Source organism: Achroia grisella, unplaced genomic scaffold (genome assembly GCF_030625045.1).
Source record: "Achroia grisella isolate CSIRO2021 unplaced genomic scaffold, CSIRO_AGI_Agris_v1 utg308, whole genome shotgun sequence".
NCBI lineage: Eukaryota > Metazoa > Arthropoda > Insecta > Lepidoptera > Pyralidae > Achroia > Achroia grisella.
Window position 1 is genome coordinate 482734 of NW_026712791.1, and position 15643 is coordinate 498376.

The 15643-nt window shown below is 31.4% G+C and overlaps 2 protein-coding genes across 2 annotated transcripts; one reads left to right on the forward strand and one right to left on the reverse strand.

The window, feature by feature from the left end:
• Nucleotides 1–1230: 1230 nt before the first annotated feature.
• Nucleotides 1231–5578, reverse strand: LOC131843465 (lipid scramblase CLPTM1L). Its single transcript, XM_059192116.1, has 8 exons — nt 5249–5578; nt 4978–5167; nt 4291–4427; nt 3767–4049; nt 3263–3451; nt 2639–2838; nt 1925–2176; nt 1231–1409 (listed from the first exon to the last, which is right to left on the reverse strand). The coding sequence occupies exons 1-8, from the start codon at nt 5515–5517 to the stop codon at nt 1316–1318; spliced, it is 1614 nt and encodes a 537-aa protein (XP_059048099.1). The 5' UTR covers nt 5518–5578; the 3' UTR covers nt 1231–1315.
• Nucleotides 5579–6571: 993 nt separating this feature from the next.
• Nucleotides 6572–15024, forward strand: LOC131843509 (putative histone-lysine N-methyltransferase 1). Its single transcript, XM_059192177.1, has one exon. It carries the CDS (start codon nt 6572–6574, stop codon nt 13826–13828), a length of 7257 nt encoding a protein of 2418 aa, XP_059048160.1. The 3' UTR covers nt 13829–15024.
• The last annotated feature ends 619 nt before the right edge of the window (nt 15025–15643 follow it).

A 15643-nucleotide genomic window follows, 5' to 3' on the forward strand; every position in this document is an offset into this window, starting at 1 on the left:
AAAATATTATGATTATTGTGATCTACTATTGTAAAATAGTGTGTGTAAATTATTGTGATCGTGCTAAGTATATACACGAATTAAATTTCGGTTCTCGAAATTTAATTCGTGTAAGTAAATACTTACCATTACTCATTTGACCATTACTGAGGCTACTATATAAGGAAAGCTATGTCCCAGATATATATTAAAACTAGCGTATTTTTCTACTTATCTACTGTGATGTTACAAAATTATTAATCGCATATAAAATAACTCCGGCATCACACTTTTCATCTTGAAAAGATGTGAGAGTTTATTAATATTTTTCTGAGTTATAATTCTGTTCTTGTCAATCGTCAATTTCACATAAATTTCTAAATTTAAAAGGCTTCTAAGTTGTAATATAAATAGACACATATATAAATATAGTACATATATATATTTAAACGTGATTGGTAATTATTTCAGTCACAACCTATTTTATTAGTTTTCCAATAATTCTATATTGAGTTATGTTCTAATTCGTTGTAGATAATGCAACAGATGGCGGCCCAAGGCAGCTAATTTCATGTAATTCAATAACTATGAATATTTGTAAAATCGCTCAATATACATATATAATAATTACAAAAACATTCATCTTGAACAAAGATTCGTATATATTATTATATAATAGTCTTATAGTGTCTTTTTACAAATAATTTAATTCATTTATCAAAATAGCATTGGCGTTAATATATCGCGCAGCCTCTATGCGTTTCAACAAAGTACCGACTGTAATATATATTTGATCAGTCATCCCCTTACTTGTAGACGATTAGAAAATACATTTGTGCGATTGCCTTATTTAATTTGTTGTCTTTTTTATATGGATTTCACACTAATATTTACATGATATCTACACAGACTCGATGCTACAGCATTTGTGTACTAATTTGTTATAATGCATTATTTTTATACAGCGACTAAGATGCTAAAACAGAATTAAGGACTGTTTTAAAATTATGTTTTAGCATTTTAATCTCTGTATAAAAATAGCGCATTTTGACGAACAGTGTAACGGAGGGTTTTAGGGACTTACTACAATAGGAAGTTGTACCGCATCAAATTTTGAATACCGAGTACTTTCTCAAGAGAATTTGCTTATTTTTCTATTATTTTCATATATTTGGGAATCAAACTACAAACTTTTGGGGTGCAAATTAACTGCAGATAATCATGCTGCAAGCATCGTGTTTATTAAGTATCATACCGTATACTGTTTTTATCTCCATAAGTAAGGGGATGAATGTTTAACAGTATGAAAATAGAAACAGAAAAAATCCGTTTAACTTTATTCTGCTTTCTCTTTCAGCGGTTCCAATTCCTCTGGATTTTCGTCCATACTGGACGCGGTGTCTGTTCGCGACTTGTCTACTGGATATAACCTAAAAAATGGACGTACAATAATGCATTTAATTAAGTCCAGAATTAAGAAACCACTGTGAATAAATCAGGCGGTAGGAACAAAACTGAATTAATTACGAAATGAGTGATTATTAATAATTTAATGTATTTAAATTAAATAAGATAAAAATCACTCCTGAATTTAAATTTATGGGTGGGAATTAGAAAACATCAGTCATCAATATCTGGAATTAGATATAATAATTGTTAAATAATAATAATAATAATATGGTCAATTCACACACCGTCATCTAGTCCCAAGGTAAGTAGAGCTTGTGTCAGGGGTAGACAACTGATATAAATACATTATTTTGTTAATGCATACCCAATATATATATAAAACACACAGACTGATATAAACATGAATACATATATTTATACCGTGTGAGGAATCGAACCCGCATATACATATCGGAAGTTAGGCGATGTGCTAAACCGCAAGACCACAAAGGTTGTCTGTTACATAATTTAGCATTGACAATGTAACTGCACTTACCATCTTTGGTACAAATAAACGAGAAAGACCAAGTCATCTCTGAAGCATGCGACTCTATGAGCGATGGGCATAGTTATGATAAAAGCAAACACATCATCAATGAATGTATTGAATGCCTTGTACATAAACGCCCTCCACGGCAACGCAGCCACTGAACGTAGACGGTAGTTCACAAAAAGTTGAGGCAGCATAAACAGAAATCCAAATGCGTATACGCCGTTCACGATGCTGTGTAGGGCCCATGAGTACCAACTGCAATCGAGAAATAGTTTAGTTACTATTATTATAGTTATGCATGGATCAACACAGCTGTTTCATTCCATTCAAACCCTGTCTAAACTACTTGGGAAGAAGAAGGAAGACACATTGGCGGCAGATATAACCTATTCCTATATTTACACTCATATAACAAACATGAATTGTCCCATTGTTTTCGTCTATATGGAAAAACTCATTCTATTTATATATTATATATGTACAATATATTAATATTTTATGTATAATAATTCTTCTGTACATTGGTTTATTACCCTAAGTCTTCGAATCATGACTGATCAGCGCGATGGTTGAGTGGTAGAGAAAGCAATCAGGCATTACTAAGTCCGCCATCAGTGGGTCGTACGATTGTTTGTCATACAAAGTACATAATAAGTATTAAATAAAAATTATATTGACATTTCAAATTAATAACAATTAAATAAAAATTATATTGACCTCTTATGTGGCTCATAGACTAGTGAGTATATTGCACCGGCGATGCAGAGTGGGTAGAGAAGCATAGACAGGTAGCGCATGGCTTCCGCGTCAGCCTGCGCTGTGCTGCGTTCAGCTGCGTCCGCAACGTCTCGCCACACGCGCACGCGCCATCCCGCAAACGATACTCGCACGTGGAATATCCTCGTCACCTTCCACACCTAGCAATAAGTTTGTTCAAATAGTGAAATAAGTATACTATATCTATAATGTTATCTGTAATTAATAGTGATTAGCTTGCCCTTTTATAAAGCGAATGTTCTGTATATTTTCAATGTATGTAGTGTTATTATACAAGAGAAGCCTTGACCATTTTGTTTGGCGGTAAATATTTTTATTTCTTATTGTGGTACTAACATGAATGTCTTGGAATAAAATAAAATCATCATTAATTAATATATAAGTTATTTAAAAAAAAAACAGCAAAAACAGCCGATAATATCTCGTACGTAAGCTTAATTTGCCTTACCTAACCTTTATCATCGCATTTTTTACTAGCTTTCGTAGGTCAAAACTTATGAGGATGAAAAAGTTCTGGAATTTAAGGCCAAATCTCGTATTTGTGGAGTTGTAAATAAAAATTACCTCAATAACAGCACTAATACCAGCCGGTACGAGTACTAGTAACGAAGTCTGCTCATCTAGCAGATAAAAGAAGATGATGAACTGAGAGAACGCGCGCCACACCACTGTTCGAGCAGACAAACCCGCGAGCGACCGCTTTCTTCGCCAGAACGATACGTCATTCTTGAAAGCCAAGAAGTCAAACAATAACTGAAAAAATAAACTTTTCTAAAGTCGCCGAAATTATAAAGACTGTGTTTATTTTATTTTCTTAATAGACTTCGTAAAATGACGTCTTAAGTACAGTACATCTGCAGTAGCCTCTCAATGATTTAGTGGTGGCTAAACAATTGAGAAGTACTACATGTAACTAATCGCAAAAATATCTCATGAAATTTAATGAGAAGGGATGATTGACTTATTTCACGACATCTTACCAAGGAGAGTAGAGTCGGAAAATCGTCATAATCAGCTCACGTAATTAATGCATTTCTAGCAGTAGTAAAGGATTAAATTTACACTTACATGACAACTGGCTATCAAGACAGTAGCCGACAGAAGATACAGGTTTGTATCTGCAAATATGCCTTTGACATCATCTATATCTTTCTCACTGAACCCAAGTTGTCGCAGCTGTTCCAAAGCTAGTCGCACATGTAGTGCCAAACCAAACGAGCCATATGTTGTTGGTGCAACATTTACAGTTACATTAACCTCTGATGTACTACTATTTAACAGCTGCAATGTTGACATCCGAGCTTTGAGAACATTATGCTGAATTATTGGCAAAAATTTACCATTTTTAACTCTGGAAATATATTAATTAATTATTTTTTCATGAGGGGTACAATATATTGTTTGGATAAAAATTCATTATGGTATCACAGTTGTAACATAATAATTTGATGTATGTAGTGGTCATGTATATGTATAGGAAAAGGTTACCAGTGTCAGGTGCCCCAACAAGTTGTTTGTCATTCTAGTTACATAAAATATTTCATTAAAAATACAAATAATATTACTATAGCAAGAGTAAAAAAATATATTACCTCATGAAAGGAACCAACTCTCCTGGTAATTTATTGCCGGGAAGTTTCAAATTGTCTGTTAAAATGGAGAGTGGCACTATTGTTGCTATATGTGCAAATGGATGATAATTACCATCTTTAGGTTTTTTTACATCATTCTAAAAATATAAAATATAGACATATTATAACAACTTAATAATAGAAAATTAAAGCAATGAAAAACACAAGAAAGGCCTGTTTTAGTCACTAATACTGATATTATAAATGTCAAAGTATGGCTGTTTACTAGTAACCATTTTAGGACTATACTCTTAAACAGGTCTTAATGAAATTTGACAACATAATGGATTGAGATCACTAGGGTAATGTAAACCATTTATCCCTTTCAGACCTAATTTATTTTTCTTTTATTAATTATTTTTCTTTCTTTATGTTGAAGCCTAATGGCTAGAATATCTTATTAGCTGCATTAAGAACTCACTATAATGTTGTGCTGACATATTATGATAGTGATTTCTTAATGCAGCTGAGAGGATATGGTAGCAATTAGGCTTCAACATAGAAAGGAATTGCTTGTCGTGTTCAATATATTTTACAGTTGTAACTCATGCCCACATCATTCTGGTTAAAAACAGTTATATCTATTTAACTACAGCTAAAATGAAAATGAAATTAATAATATATTTGACACATAATGTATGTACTTACATTATTTTGTAGCAGGTTAAAAGTAGCTGCCTGAGGTTCGGTATATGTTACAAGAGGAAGCGTGTGCACTGATTCTGTATGACGAATTTCATCGAAATCCTTATAGAGACGACTATCATCCAACAATACTGCATGCATGAATAAAGTTCCATTATTACGAGTTTTACGAGGTACTTTCAAAATTACGTTACTGGAAAGAAAATTAAGATCATATACAAACATATAGAAAGCACAGACATACTCAATACAAAAAACTTATAACCAAACTTACATAGTTGCAGAATTTCGGTAATCAAATTTCATAGAAGTATGCACTTTGGTGACACCATCCGCTGAAGATCCACCTAAAGACGGATTTTGTTTCACAGAAGTATAAAGAACTAAGTGCAAGACGGGATTTGATACCAAATATGAAGAAAAACATCTTTCGCCACGAATGCATTTTGGTGGTATAAAAATATCAGCAAGCGTCCATATTGTGTTTATAATATACACAGCAAAAACTAAAGAAAGTATTAAAGTAACAGATATATACTTCATCTTAAATAAAATTAATTAAATATTATTGTTGATTTTCAAATATAAATATTCGGCACTGTATACTGAAACTGTGCGCTGTCAGTAATGTCATTCTAACGATCACTGTCAAAACCTAAACGCTATTTACACAAATTAATCTGTTCAATAATAGGAGTGAGAAGACAGACCAAAATTACAATGGAAAATAAAATCAATTAAACTCTATTGTTACATTTTGACTAATCCAATTACAATTTTGAGTTTATCAATAAAAACGAAACTTTAGTTAAACTTTCATTTGGATGCAAAGTTCTCATTCTCTATAGATAAAGAGGTGAATGATTTTTTATAGGAATAGGACAAAAACAATATTATTACCAAAATTTCTTGCATTAGTAATTATTGAAGAAAATGAAATTTCGTAACTTATCTTCCTAACTATGAACTGACATTTATATATGCGATCTCTTCGAACTCAATAATAAATCCATAAATCAAAGTGCGCCAAATGTATCCAAGTTTGCTATTTGAAACAGATTTCTATGATTATTTTAATGAACATAACTGTTGTAAGTTATAAGGCGTATGTTTGTATGTTAATGGTGATAATTTACTCAGTGGCTGATGTATTAATATGGTACAGTGTGTAATAGGCCTTTACAAATATTTATCTTTTTTAGCTTGGCAACATTGCTCTTCTCCACTGTCTACGACCCTGTCATTATAAATCTATACCATAGACGATAGTTTTGGAATTGTGGGAACATATTAAATCGGTGTCTCCAAGGAAATAATATTGATGTTAGAAAGTTTTTTCTGAAATAGTTAAGGTATTGAAGCAAATAATTACTCTTTACAAAAGTTGTAATAAAACCTTGACTTCAAGCACAAAAGTTTATGTGGCATTGTCTTTTGACATTTGTCATTTCGTTGAATTTACTAATATTTTGTTTATGTTGCAGGATGAAAAACATTTTGTGTGACGTCTAAACGCTGTATTGAAGAGAAACTATTAAAGGTTTTTAGTGAAAAATGGTGGCTTTAAAGGAGGATGTCTGTTTAATTTGCAACGACCATGGATATTAAAGATTCGCGAAGTGAGTCTACTCTTGGAGATCGAATCAACGATGGTATCAAGTTCCCTGCAAACAGCAGCGTTCCATCATGCAACAGAAACAAGCCATACCAAGATGTCACTTCAAACCAGTTGGGTAAAATGGATGTACCGACACGGCCTTGCGCCGTTATAGGGCCGGACAGAGTATTGCCGCCATTAATCTCAAATGATTTAAAAAAAGGTGCCTACGAATCATGGTCGTATGCAGAGAATCCATACCAATACCCACCAGATTATCCTCACAAAACATCCAATTACCAAACTCCATTAAGAAATATATCACCTCGTCAAACATTCCAGGAAAATATGCAACGCATCATGGTGCCACCAAGCTATCACACTGGGAGAATAAATGAAGATCCCAGTTTAATTCAGAAAAATATGAAATCAAACATTCCTGCCGAAACCAAATATTGTGATGTGCCTTATACTATTAATAACTTAAATAATGACCAAAACAGTGTTCGGAACACAGAAATACGTGCATCAAATGTTAATCCAGTGCTTGCACAAACTGCTCCCAATGGGTGGCCACCAATTGTAAGGACAGGGAAGCCTTATAGTGGGCCAGAACTGTATCAGTATCCTGATTATGCAAGTTGTGCTGGTCCTAGACCAGTGCAGATAAATAGGCAACATAGGACAACTCATGAAGATCCCGGGCTTGTATATGCAGATCTGTATGGCTGTGATGGTAATAAACGTTATCAACCGTATCCAGCAATCAAGGAACGTTATCCTCAAACAAGGTATGAATATATTGGTAATTATTCAAACCCATTCCATCCAATGCCACCATTCCCACCTAATAAATATGATTTGCAAAAATCTTTACCCTCACCTTATAATCCATACCCACAAATTCCTTTAAAATATTTTGATGGCAGAATATCTGAACCTATTGTAGATGGATACCAAAGGTCCAATCCACAAGGTAACTATAACTTTCCGATTCGTAACCAAGTAACACATCCCACTTATGGGCCAATGTTAGGAAATTATGTTCCAAACAAAATATATCCATTACCACCAGAAAGTTCTGTTAAGTCTATATCTGCAAACAAATTATCTTATGATAATAGTAAAGTATATGTGGACTATGTAGATAATAGTAGATCAAAACCATTTGTACCACCTGAAAACTTTTATGTAAATGAAATATCAAAACCACATCATACAAAAAACCAATGTATGCCTAATTATCCAACAGTAAACATGCATGCACTACCACATCCATATTATAGAAAAGAAAACACAACTTTTAAAAATTATGAATATAACATGACACATTATAGAAATATGGATTCATCAATGTCTTTATCAAGAAATATGTCTCAAATCTCACCTCATACTATAGCAATATCCCCATCTGATTCAAATACTAGCAATGATACAATGCAAACACATTTGAATTCTCAAGAAGACTGTGGTTATGTGAGTCAATCTCCAACAACAAGCATACGAAGCATGGACTTAGGAATTAATAGGATGTCAAGTGACTTTTATAGACGATATGATCCACGATTTTTACCAACAACAAGACCAACTATGATGTCTAAACCAGAATTAAATGCTCCTGGAGGTTCTAAAGAGAAAAAAGGTATTGATGTTCGACAATTTTTGCAAATGTGGAATGAAGGCGATGATGAAAATAATGAAAACTGTAGTAAAGAAATTACAGTTCCATCACATACAAATGCCGCAAACAAAATTACTGTTCACAAGGATCTAGCAAAGAATCAAGATCAACTTTATGTACTGGGATTAGTAAATGTTCCAAATGAAGATCTTAGTAAATATGATCATATTCAAAAAGTTTCAAAATTGCCTGAAAATATTAAAGGTTATAATAGTATTGAATTACTTAATCAATTTGAGGAAGCAATTGAATCATCAAAGAAAAATAATTATACCATGAAGCATCCCTCTCAGAGAGATATTCGTTACCCAATGCCTATAAAAGGGACTGCATCACATCAGACAACAGGATTAACAACACGTTCCGTGTCACCCTTGGATGTTGAAGCAAAAATTAGTCAATCAGTAATTCATAAAGAGGTTGGATGCAATTTTGAGATAAAGCCTTGCAGTCCACAAATGTTAAATGTTGAAGTAGCAACACCAGCTCAAACTGTTTTAGGAGAAAGAGTCATAGAAAAAGTAACAAATCCACTTATTTTGACCCAACACCGTATCCACACTGTAGATGACATTAACAAAAATGTTGATTTGAATCACAAAGGAGTAAAATCACTTAGTCACTTAACATCAAATGAAGATTTAAAAATTCCCAGTTGTAAAATGGCCAATACACAGTTTGCTGCAAATGATATTGTAGAATCAGGAAAAAACAATTACTCTTTGCAGGATTTAGAGAGTAATTCTAGTATTAGTCTGGCGTCATTACCAAGACTTGACAATGACATTGAATTAAATTTTACTGAAGTAAATCAACAGTTTATTAATGCAAATAAAGTAGAAACTGTTATTACTACAACCAAAGACTTAACTTCAATATCAAATAATTCTGAGAATATATTAAAACATACTACAAACAATTTTCAGTCTGAATCGGAAATAAGTTGTCAATTTGTCAAATCTCCTAGCATTGAATCAGAACGAGAATTTTCCAAATTAAGTAAATATAGAAAAATAAAGAAAGGTTCTGAACTTAATGTGAATAATATGCAACCATGTTTACAAACATTAAGAACGGATAGTGTGATTATTAAAAATCCTGACAATTCTAAAATTAATGACAATAATAAAGACACTCTCTGTCCTGTTAATAAATTAACAGAAAACCTTCAAATTTACCCAGTAAATTTATCGCCTAGCTGTAGAAGTCCACTAAATAAAGTTAATTCTATTTCTGACGAACGTCTAGGAGTGGAGGATATTGCGATTGACTTCAGTATAAGTAAATCAAAAAATATATGCCCTACATCCACAAGTCCACCGGATAAAGATTTAATGACTGAAAAGCTAATGAATCCAGCAGTTAATTCATTACACCCTGTTGATTTGTGTACTCAATATGATACAGATTCTTTCACTAATGATCAATCTGAAAATGTAGACATTAAACAAGAAAATTATCTCAAAGACAGTCATAAAGATAATAAAGATAGAAGTAATAGAGTCACATCTTTAACAGAAAATGATCACTTAAATTTGCCTGCATTACCAAATGAATTTGTATGTGAACATAATTCAACGGAGGATGTATCTGGCGCATTAAAAGTTGTAACAGAAGACTATATGCATGACAAACAGTCTTTAAATATAAGAACTAGTACAAATCAAACCAGTAATTATACAAATTTAGAAGATAAGTCAAAATCAAACACGAAATTAAATGTGGATGATTTACTAAATATTAATGAAACAGTCTTAGGTACTGATTCGAACGTGAAGTCGGTATCAGATAAACAAAATATTTCTGAACTGATGTCAGCATATCGTCAAAACACAGTAGCAACTGAGGATCAAAAAGGAATAACAGACAATGCCAAAAAAAATATTTCAAAATTGAATGTGGATATTTCCAAATTAGACGTTGAAATTGCTTGTGAAACATCAATTAATATTGATCGAATTCAGATAAACCGTACCACTGATGATAATTCAGAAAGCAGTATTCTCATGGTTAATGAGAAAGTTGACCCTAATAATATGCTTTCTGAAATTATTGACATTTCCTTGAAAACAAATACAGAAGGAAAATCAAGTAATACTGCTCACAATGCTTCTATTGTTCAAGACATCCCAAAAGACACAGACACTAACAATTCAACTTGCCGCGATATTGTCGCAATCGAAAAAACAATAAACAAATCACATATTTCTATTGTTGAAGATAACGCAGAAGACATAGATTCTAATACAATAACTTCAAAAACGGCAGATTTCTGTATGATAAAATGTACAGAAGAAATTGAATCAAAAAATGAAACAAATATACATGACACAGACATGGTGCCAATTTTACAGACAAATGATAACCCGTCAAGTTTTACAAATATAATATCATCAACGCATGAAAAAGAAATTCATGATGTGGACCTGAAGAATTTGATTTGTAACGATCAAAAGTATTCACTAATTTCAAACAATGTTGAAATATCAACAGACCCTAGTAAAAATAATTCACAAGATCAAAATATTCAGCACGTACTTTCAAAACAACTACTTTGTAAACGAAATGACACAGTTATAGAACTAAATAATACAAATACTAACGATGAATATCAATCTGACTCCACAGACAAAGTATTAGAAACAATATGTGTAGATACGACTGAGCTACAAAATCAAAGACTAGAAATGAAACCAACTAATTTATATGACGTTTTGTTATCGCCCCATCAAGATGAAGCAGAAGTCAATGGTCCAAGTGTGCATAATAAGTTAAATAATCATAATACATGTTCAAAAATTAATACTACGAATGTAGATAGTATAAAATCACAAATAAAAATTCCTAATATAATTACCAACGAAATTTCATCAGAATGTTTTGTATCTGAAATTAGTTCTTCAAACAGTACGACTTTTGCTACCTCTAACTTTTCATTAGATTCAAATGTTAAAATTATAGTTAATGACAAAAATATAATACCTGAAGCGAAACTAATCGAAACGAATGAAGATATTTTTATACACAATGAAAAAACTGATAATACAAATTATAGAAATGTCGAAAACAATTCTTTATGTCATTCTATTACAGACAGTGACATGGCCAAATCACTCGATCTATCTTCTACTACTGATATTAAAAAAATACCTTATCGTATTAGGAAAGAACTATTTTCACCATGGATTCAGAAATTAATGATGTGTGAAAACATTGTATATAATACACTTTCTTCTCAAACCTGTTTCACTATTAAGACCAATTTCGACACAAATAATACTACATCTAATAGTATGGAGTATGAGAATAAAAATTTTGAGATAGTATCGAATAGTAACATTCAAGACATTTCCATTATTAAAGAAATTGTTACTGATAATCAGGAGGAGGGTAATAATTCTGCAAATAACGAAGAAATGTTTTCAGTGCTGCAAGTAAATGACAGTAGTAATAAGTTTAAAAATTTGGAAACTACTGCTCTTTTATCAAACACAGTTTCAAAACAAAATTCGGAATTATGTGAACAGTCCATAGAAAGTCCTAAATTAACATGTATAATTGCTACAGAAAACATTATTAATATTGAGGATTATGTTCATACGAATAGTACATGCACAGATATTATAAAAAATACTACTGTACTACCAAAGGAATTATATAAAGAACATGGAGGTAATGTTGATAAAAATTTTGTAAACGTTATAGAATATTCTGTAGAATCCGAAAATTTAGGTACATCCGAAAAAACATGTCTTAAAAGAGCGTTCTCAGACTCTGCGTTAGATAGGTTTAAAGACGATAGTAACGATGACTTTAAATTGAATTGGCAAAGCAAACGAAGAAAAAACAATTTACATAATTTAATTGAACAACCGTTGTTAGACGATAATTTTTGCAGTATTCAAAATATTAGACGAAATTCTATATCTTCTATATATAATGAAGAGAACGTATCTATTTGTATTCTGATTGATAATAATTGCATTATAACAGAAGAAAATGAAGAAGAAAAACTATGCCTTACGGAAATATCAGAAGACACGGGTGATATGACTAATAAAGATTATGAAATCACATGTTCACCCTCCAAAATAGAAGTGTATTCCGAAGATAATAAATATAGACTTTCTGAGTGTGTAGAAAATATCGATGAATCTTTTGAGGAACAGGAACCATGGGTAGAGGATGTAGCTTGCGTGGAAACAGTAGTAAGTGACGATGTAGTCGAAGATATAACAGTTAGTAATACTTCATCTCCAAGACAAATTAATTCTTCAGAAGATGAAGATACTGAAATTTTTATTGGTAATCAACATAGAGACAAAGTGAAATATATATATGGCGATAAGATGTGCAACGATGATGCTCAATTTGTTGAAACTTTATATCGAACGCCTCAAATGGACGTCAATAAAACACTAATTAATAGAGAATGCCATATGATCGAAGAATTTGAAAAATGCTTTAATAATGATTCCTTGGAAAATATTCTCACCGGATCAAACCAAGAAGACTATAAATTGAACTCTCCCGATTTATTGACCACTTTGTCCGTTAATGTTAAAAGCATAAGTGATATAGAAAGCGTCAGTTCTGCTAGCGTCATTACTGACAATGTGGAATTCAATAACGATTTTAAAGACGAATCAGAGAGAATCATACAGTCAAATGTATTGAATATACAAATGCAAGACGATACTATACATTCCTGTGAATCCAGCATTGATAATGTATTTAATTATAATAAAAAAGAGGACTTCACTACATATAACACCTCTAGTTCACCAGAAGTATCATCAACTACATCTGAAGAAAAGAGCTCAACTATGCTGTTAAAAATTACTACCTTAAAAGTATCAAAACGTTCACAATATAGTGATGATGAATCTGAAACTAATAACAAACAAATAAATCCAAAACACATTAAAGACTCCCTTCACTGTAGTAGTGGTAATTATAATGTACCTCCGAGTCGGCCCTTAATTACAAAAGCAGCCCAGAAATATATTCCCCCTTTAAAAGAAACATTTCAAGATCTTAAAATAAAACTACCATTACCACAACATAGTTTATTGAAACTAAGACAATTAAAAATTTTGAAAACAGAACCAAAGACAAATAAACATAATAATAATTTAAAAAAAGAAATTCCAAAGAAACATAAACCAAAGTTTGAAGAAGTTTTAAAAAGTATAGATGAAATTCAATTTAAAATGCTCAAAGAAAAGAGTAAAAAAGTTAAAAAAACAGTTCCCAAAGTAGTGATAAAAAAGAATGAAAATGGATCGCATTATGCTAGTACACCAAAGACGCGCTCCACATTTAACCCCGACCTAACGGGACGTAAGTGGCAACCATGGGTATTTTTAGAAAAAAACAATTTTATCGACAAAATGGCAATTAAGAGAAAATCGAAAGCTGTGTTTAGTCACAGAAAAAATACATATGTTTTTGCTGAAAAATTTCAGAAGTATAAATCTATAGAAAGTGCGAAATTTGTTATATCGCCACCTAAATTGGAGGATTCTTCGAGCGGTCAATTGAAGTGCACTATCAGATTAAAACAAACATATTGAAAGTAGTTGTTTAACAGAGATTCTTTTTTGTAACTGTAGAATGAATCTTTTCTGTAGGTCACCAAACTGATGAAAACCACTGAATGCATGTAGTGACACATATACATAGATTTTTGCAATGAATATTTATATCCCACCCCGATTGCTGGTCTTGTTTATGCATTCCTAAGAATTCAACTATATATTTTAATAAAATATAAGTAGTTAACCATATTAGTTCACTATGTAAATACCTTAGATAATTAGAAAACCAAGCCAAATTCTGTACTAAGTGTGATATAAAAACAAAGACAAAATATGTAATAGCTTTTTTTTTGTGCAATTGGATCTGATTTCTATAGGTTTGTTAATGTATTATCAAAGTTTATAATAATATTTACTGTCATTCCATTTTTGGTAGATCCTTTTTGTTTTTTAAGTTTACTTATCATAAAATTTGCACATTTTTGCATGTGTATAGCCATAATAAGTATTATCATGTGTTTCGATTATAATTTTATTGATATTTTAAATGTTAAGGTGATTCTGTTGAAGTGTGTATATAGATTTAATATGTTGAGTTTAAAATTTATTATTACTAAGTATTAAGTATTTGAAAAACAATAAGATGGATTTCAAAATATTTTATAAGGTCTCGTGTATATGTACCTAAACACTAGCTAGAGTTATTTGTTTTGTTATTCTTTCAAAATTTTATATGCTGTATTGGCGCTTTTAATGCAGACATAATAATCATATATTTATCCCATAGTATTTTTTTTTACTTTTTTTGTGTATTAGCATAAATACAGATGATATCTAGATAATTGTTATTATGGTTATGGTCATTCCACCGGTGATGATCACTGATTGCTCATGTAAATTATAAGCACACATTAAAATAACCTGTTCGAATTGCGAGATAGGTGTGCTTTTACACTAAAGGTTGAAGTACAAAGAATGCACACTAAATATACCTAAATCTGTGACTGTTAATTTTATTGAAAATTCCTAAAGAATGCTTGTTGTTGGTCAATGGTTTGTATGTGGTATTGTAATAGTATGGTATAGTTATGTAGGGTAATAAAATAATAGCGTGAAATAACCAAAGCCAATACTCAAAATATAAAGGTTCTTGGAAAATCCATGGATATTTACAAGATGTAATTGTTATCGAATTTTCATATATCTACCGAATATTTAGACCTATATATATATATATATATATAATAATATTAAGTATATCAATATTATTGCCTGCCACTATTCCACTATACCTGTCGCATCGACTCTAAAATATGTATAAAAATTAGAGTGCCTTTTAATCGGGCTTATTGATAATGATATTAAATCGCATATAAGACCATATTTACTTTTTGGACGTTCATGAAATATATTGATCTCGTATACCAGAATTTCGCATTCTATAATTGTTTGCCTGATCGTGCCTAATGAGGTTTAATGAAATATGAAACACTATTTTTATACTATGTACAGGGTGTTAAATAAATATACCAAATAATGTGCTTTTAAATCATACATGCATATTTTGCAAGTGTTGCCTTCGTAGTTAACTATAATCGTTTAGTTACTGAATACTATTTCATATACATAATTTGTTACTATAGGCGTGTTAAGCGTTATTGGACTGTTTATTTATTATATAGGTTACTTATTATTTTCATACAATAGGTATGATTATTAGTTACTAAGTAAATCTTAAATGTACAAAGGTGTAAGGGCAATGAGTTAGAATGGTCAGTTACAGATAAATGTATTCGAGTTATCATGTACAGTGTATGTAATCTAATACATTTCAGTGACTGGTCTTTCCTT

Bases quoted from the DNA above. Each gene is read 5' to 3' on its own strand.
- LOC131843465 (XM_059192116.1), bottom strand. From the start codon at position 5,517: ATGAAGTATATATCTGTTACTTTAATACTTTCTTTAGTTTTTGCTGTG. The intron at 4,428-4,977 runs GTAAGTACATAC...TTATATTTTTAG, and splicing joins TTAACCTGCTACAAAATAAT to AATGATGTAAAAAAACCTAA. The intron at 2,177-2,638 runs GTCAATATAATT...TCTCGATTGCAG, and splicing joins GTCTATGAGCCACATAAGAG to TTGGTACTCATGGGCCCTAC.
- LOC131843509 (XM_059192177.1), top strand. From the start codon at position 6,572: ATGGATATTAAAGATTCGCGAAGTGAGTCTACTCTTGGAGATCGAATC.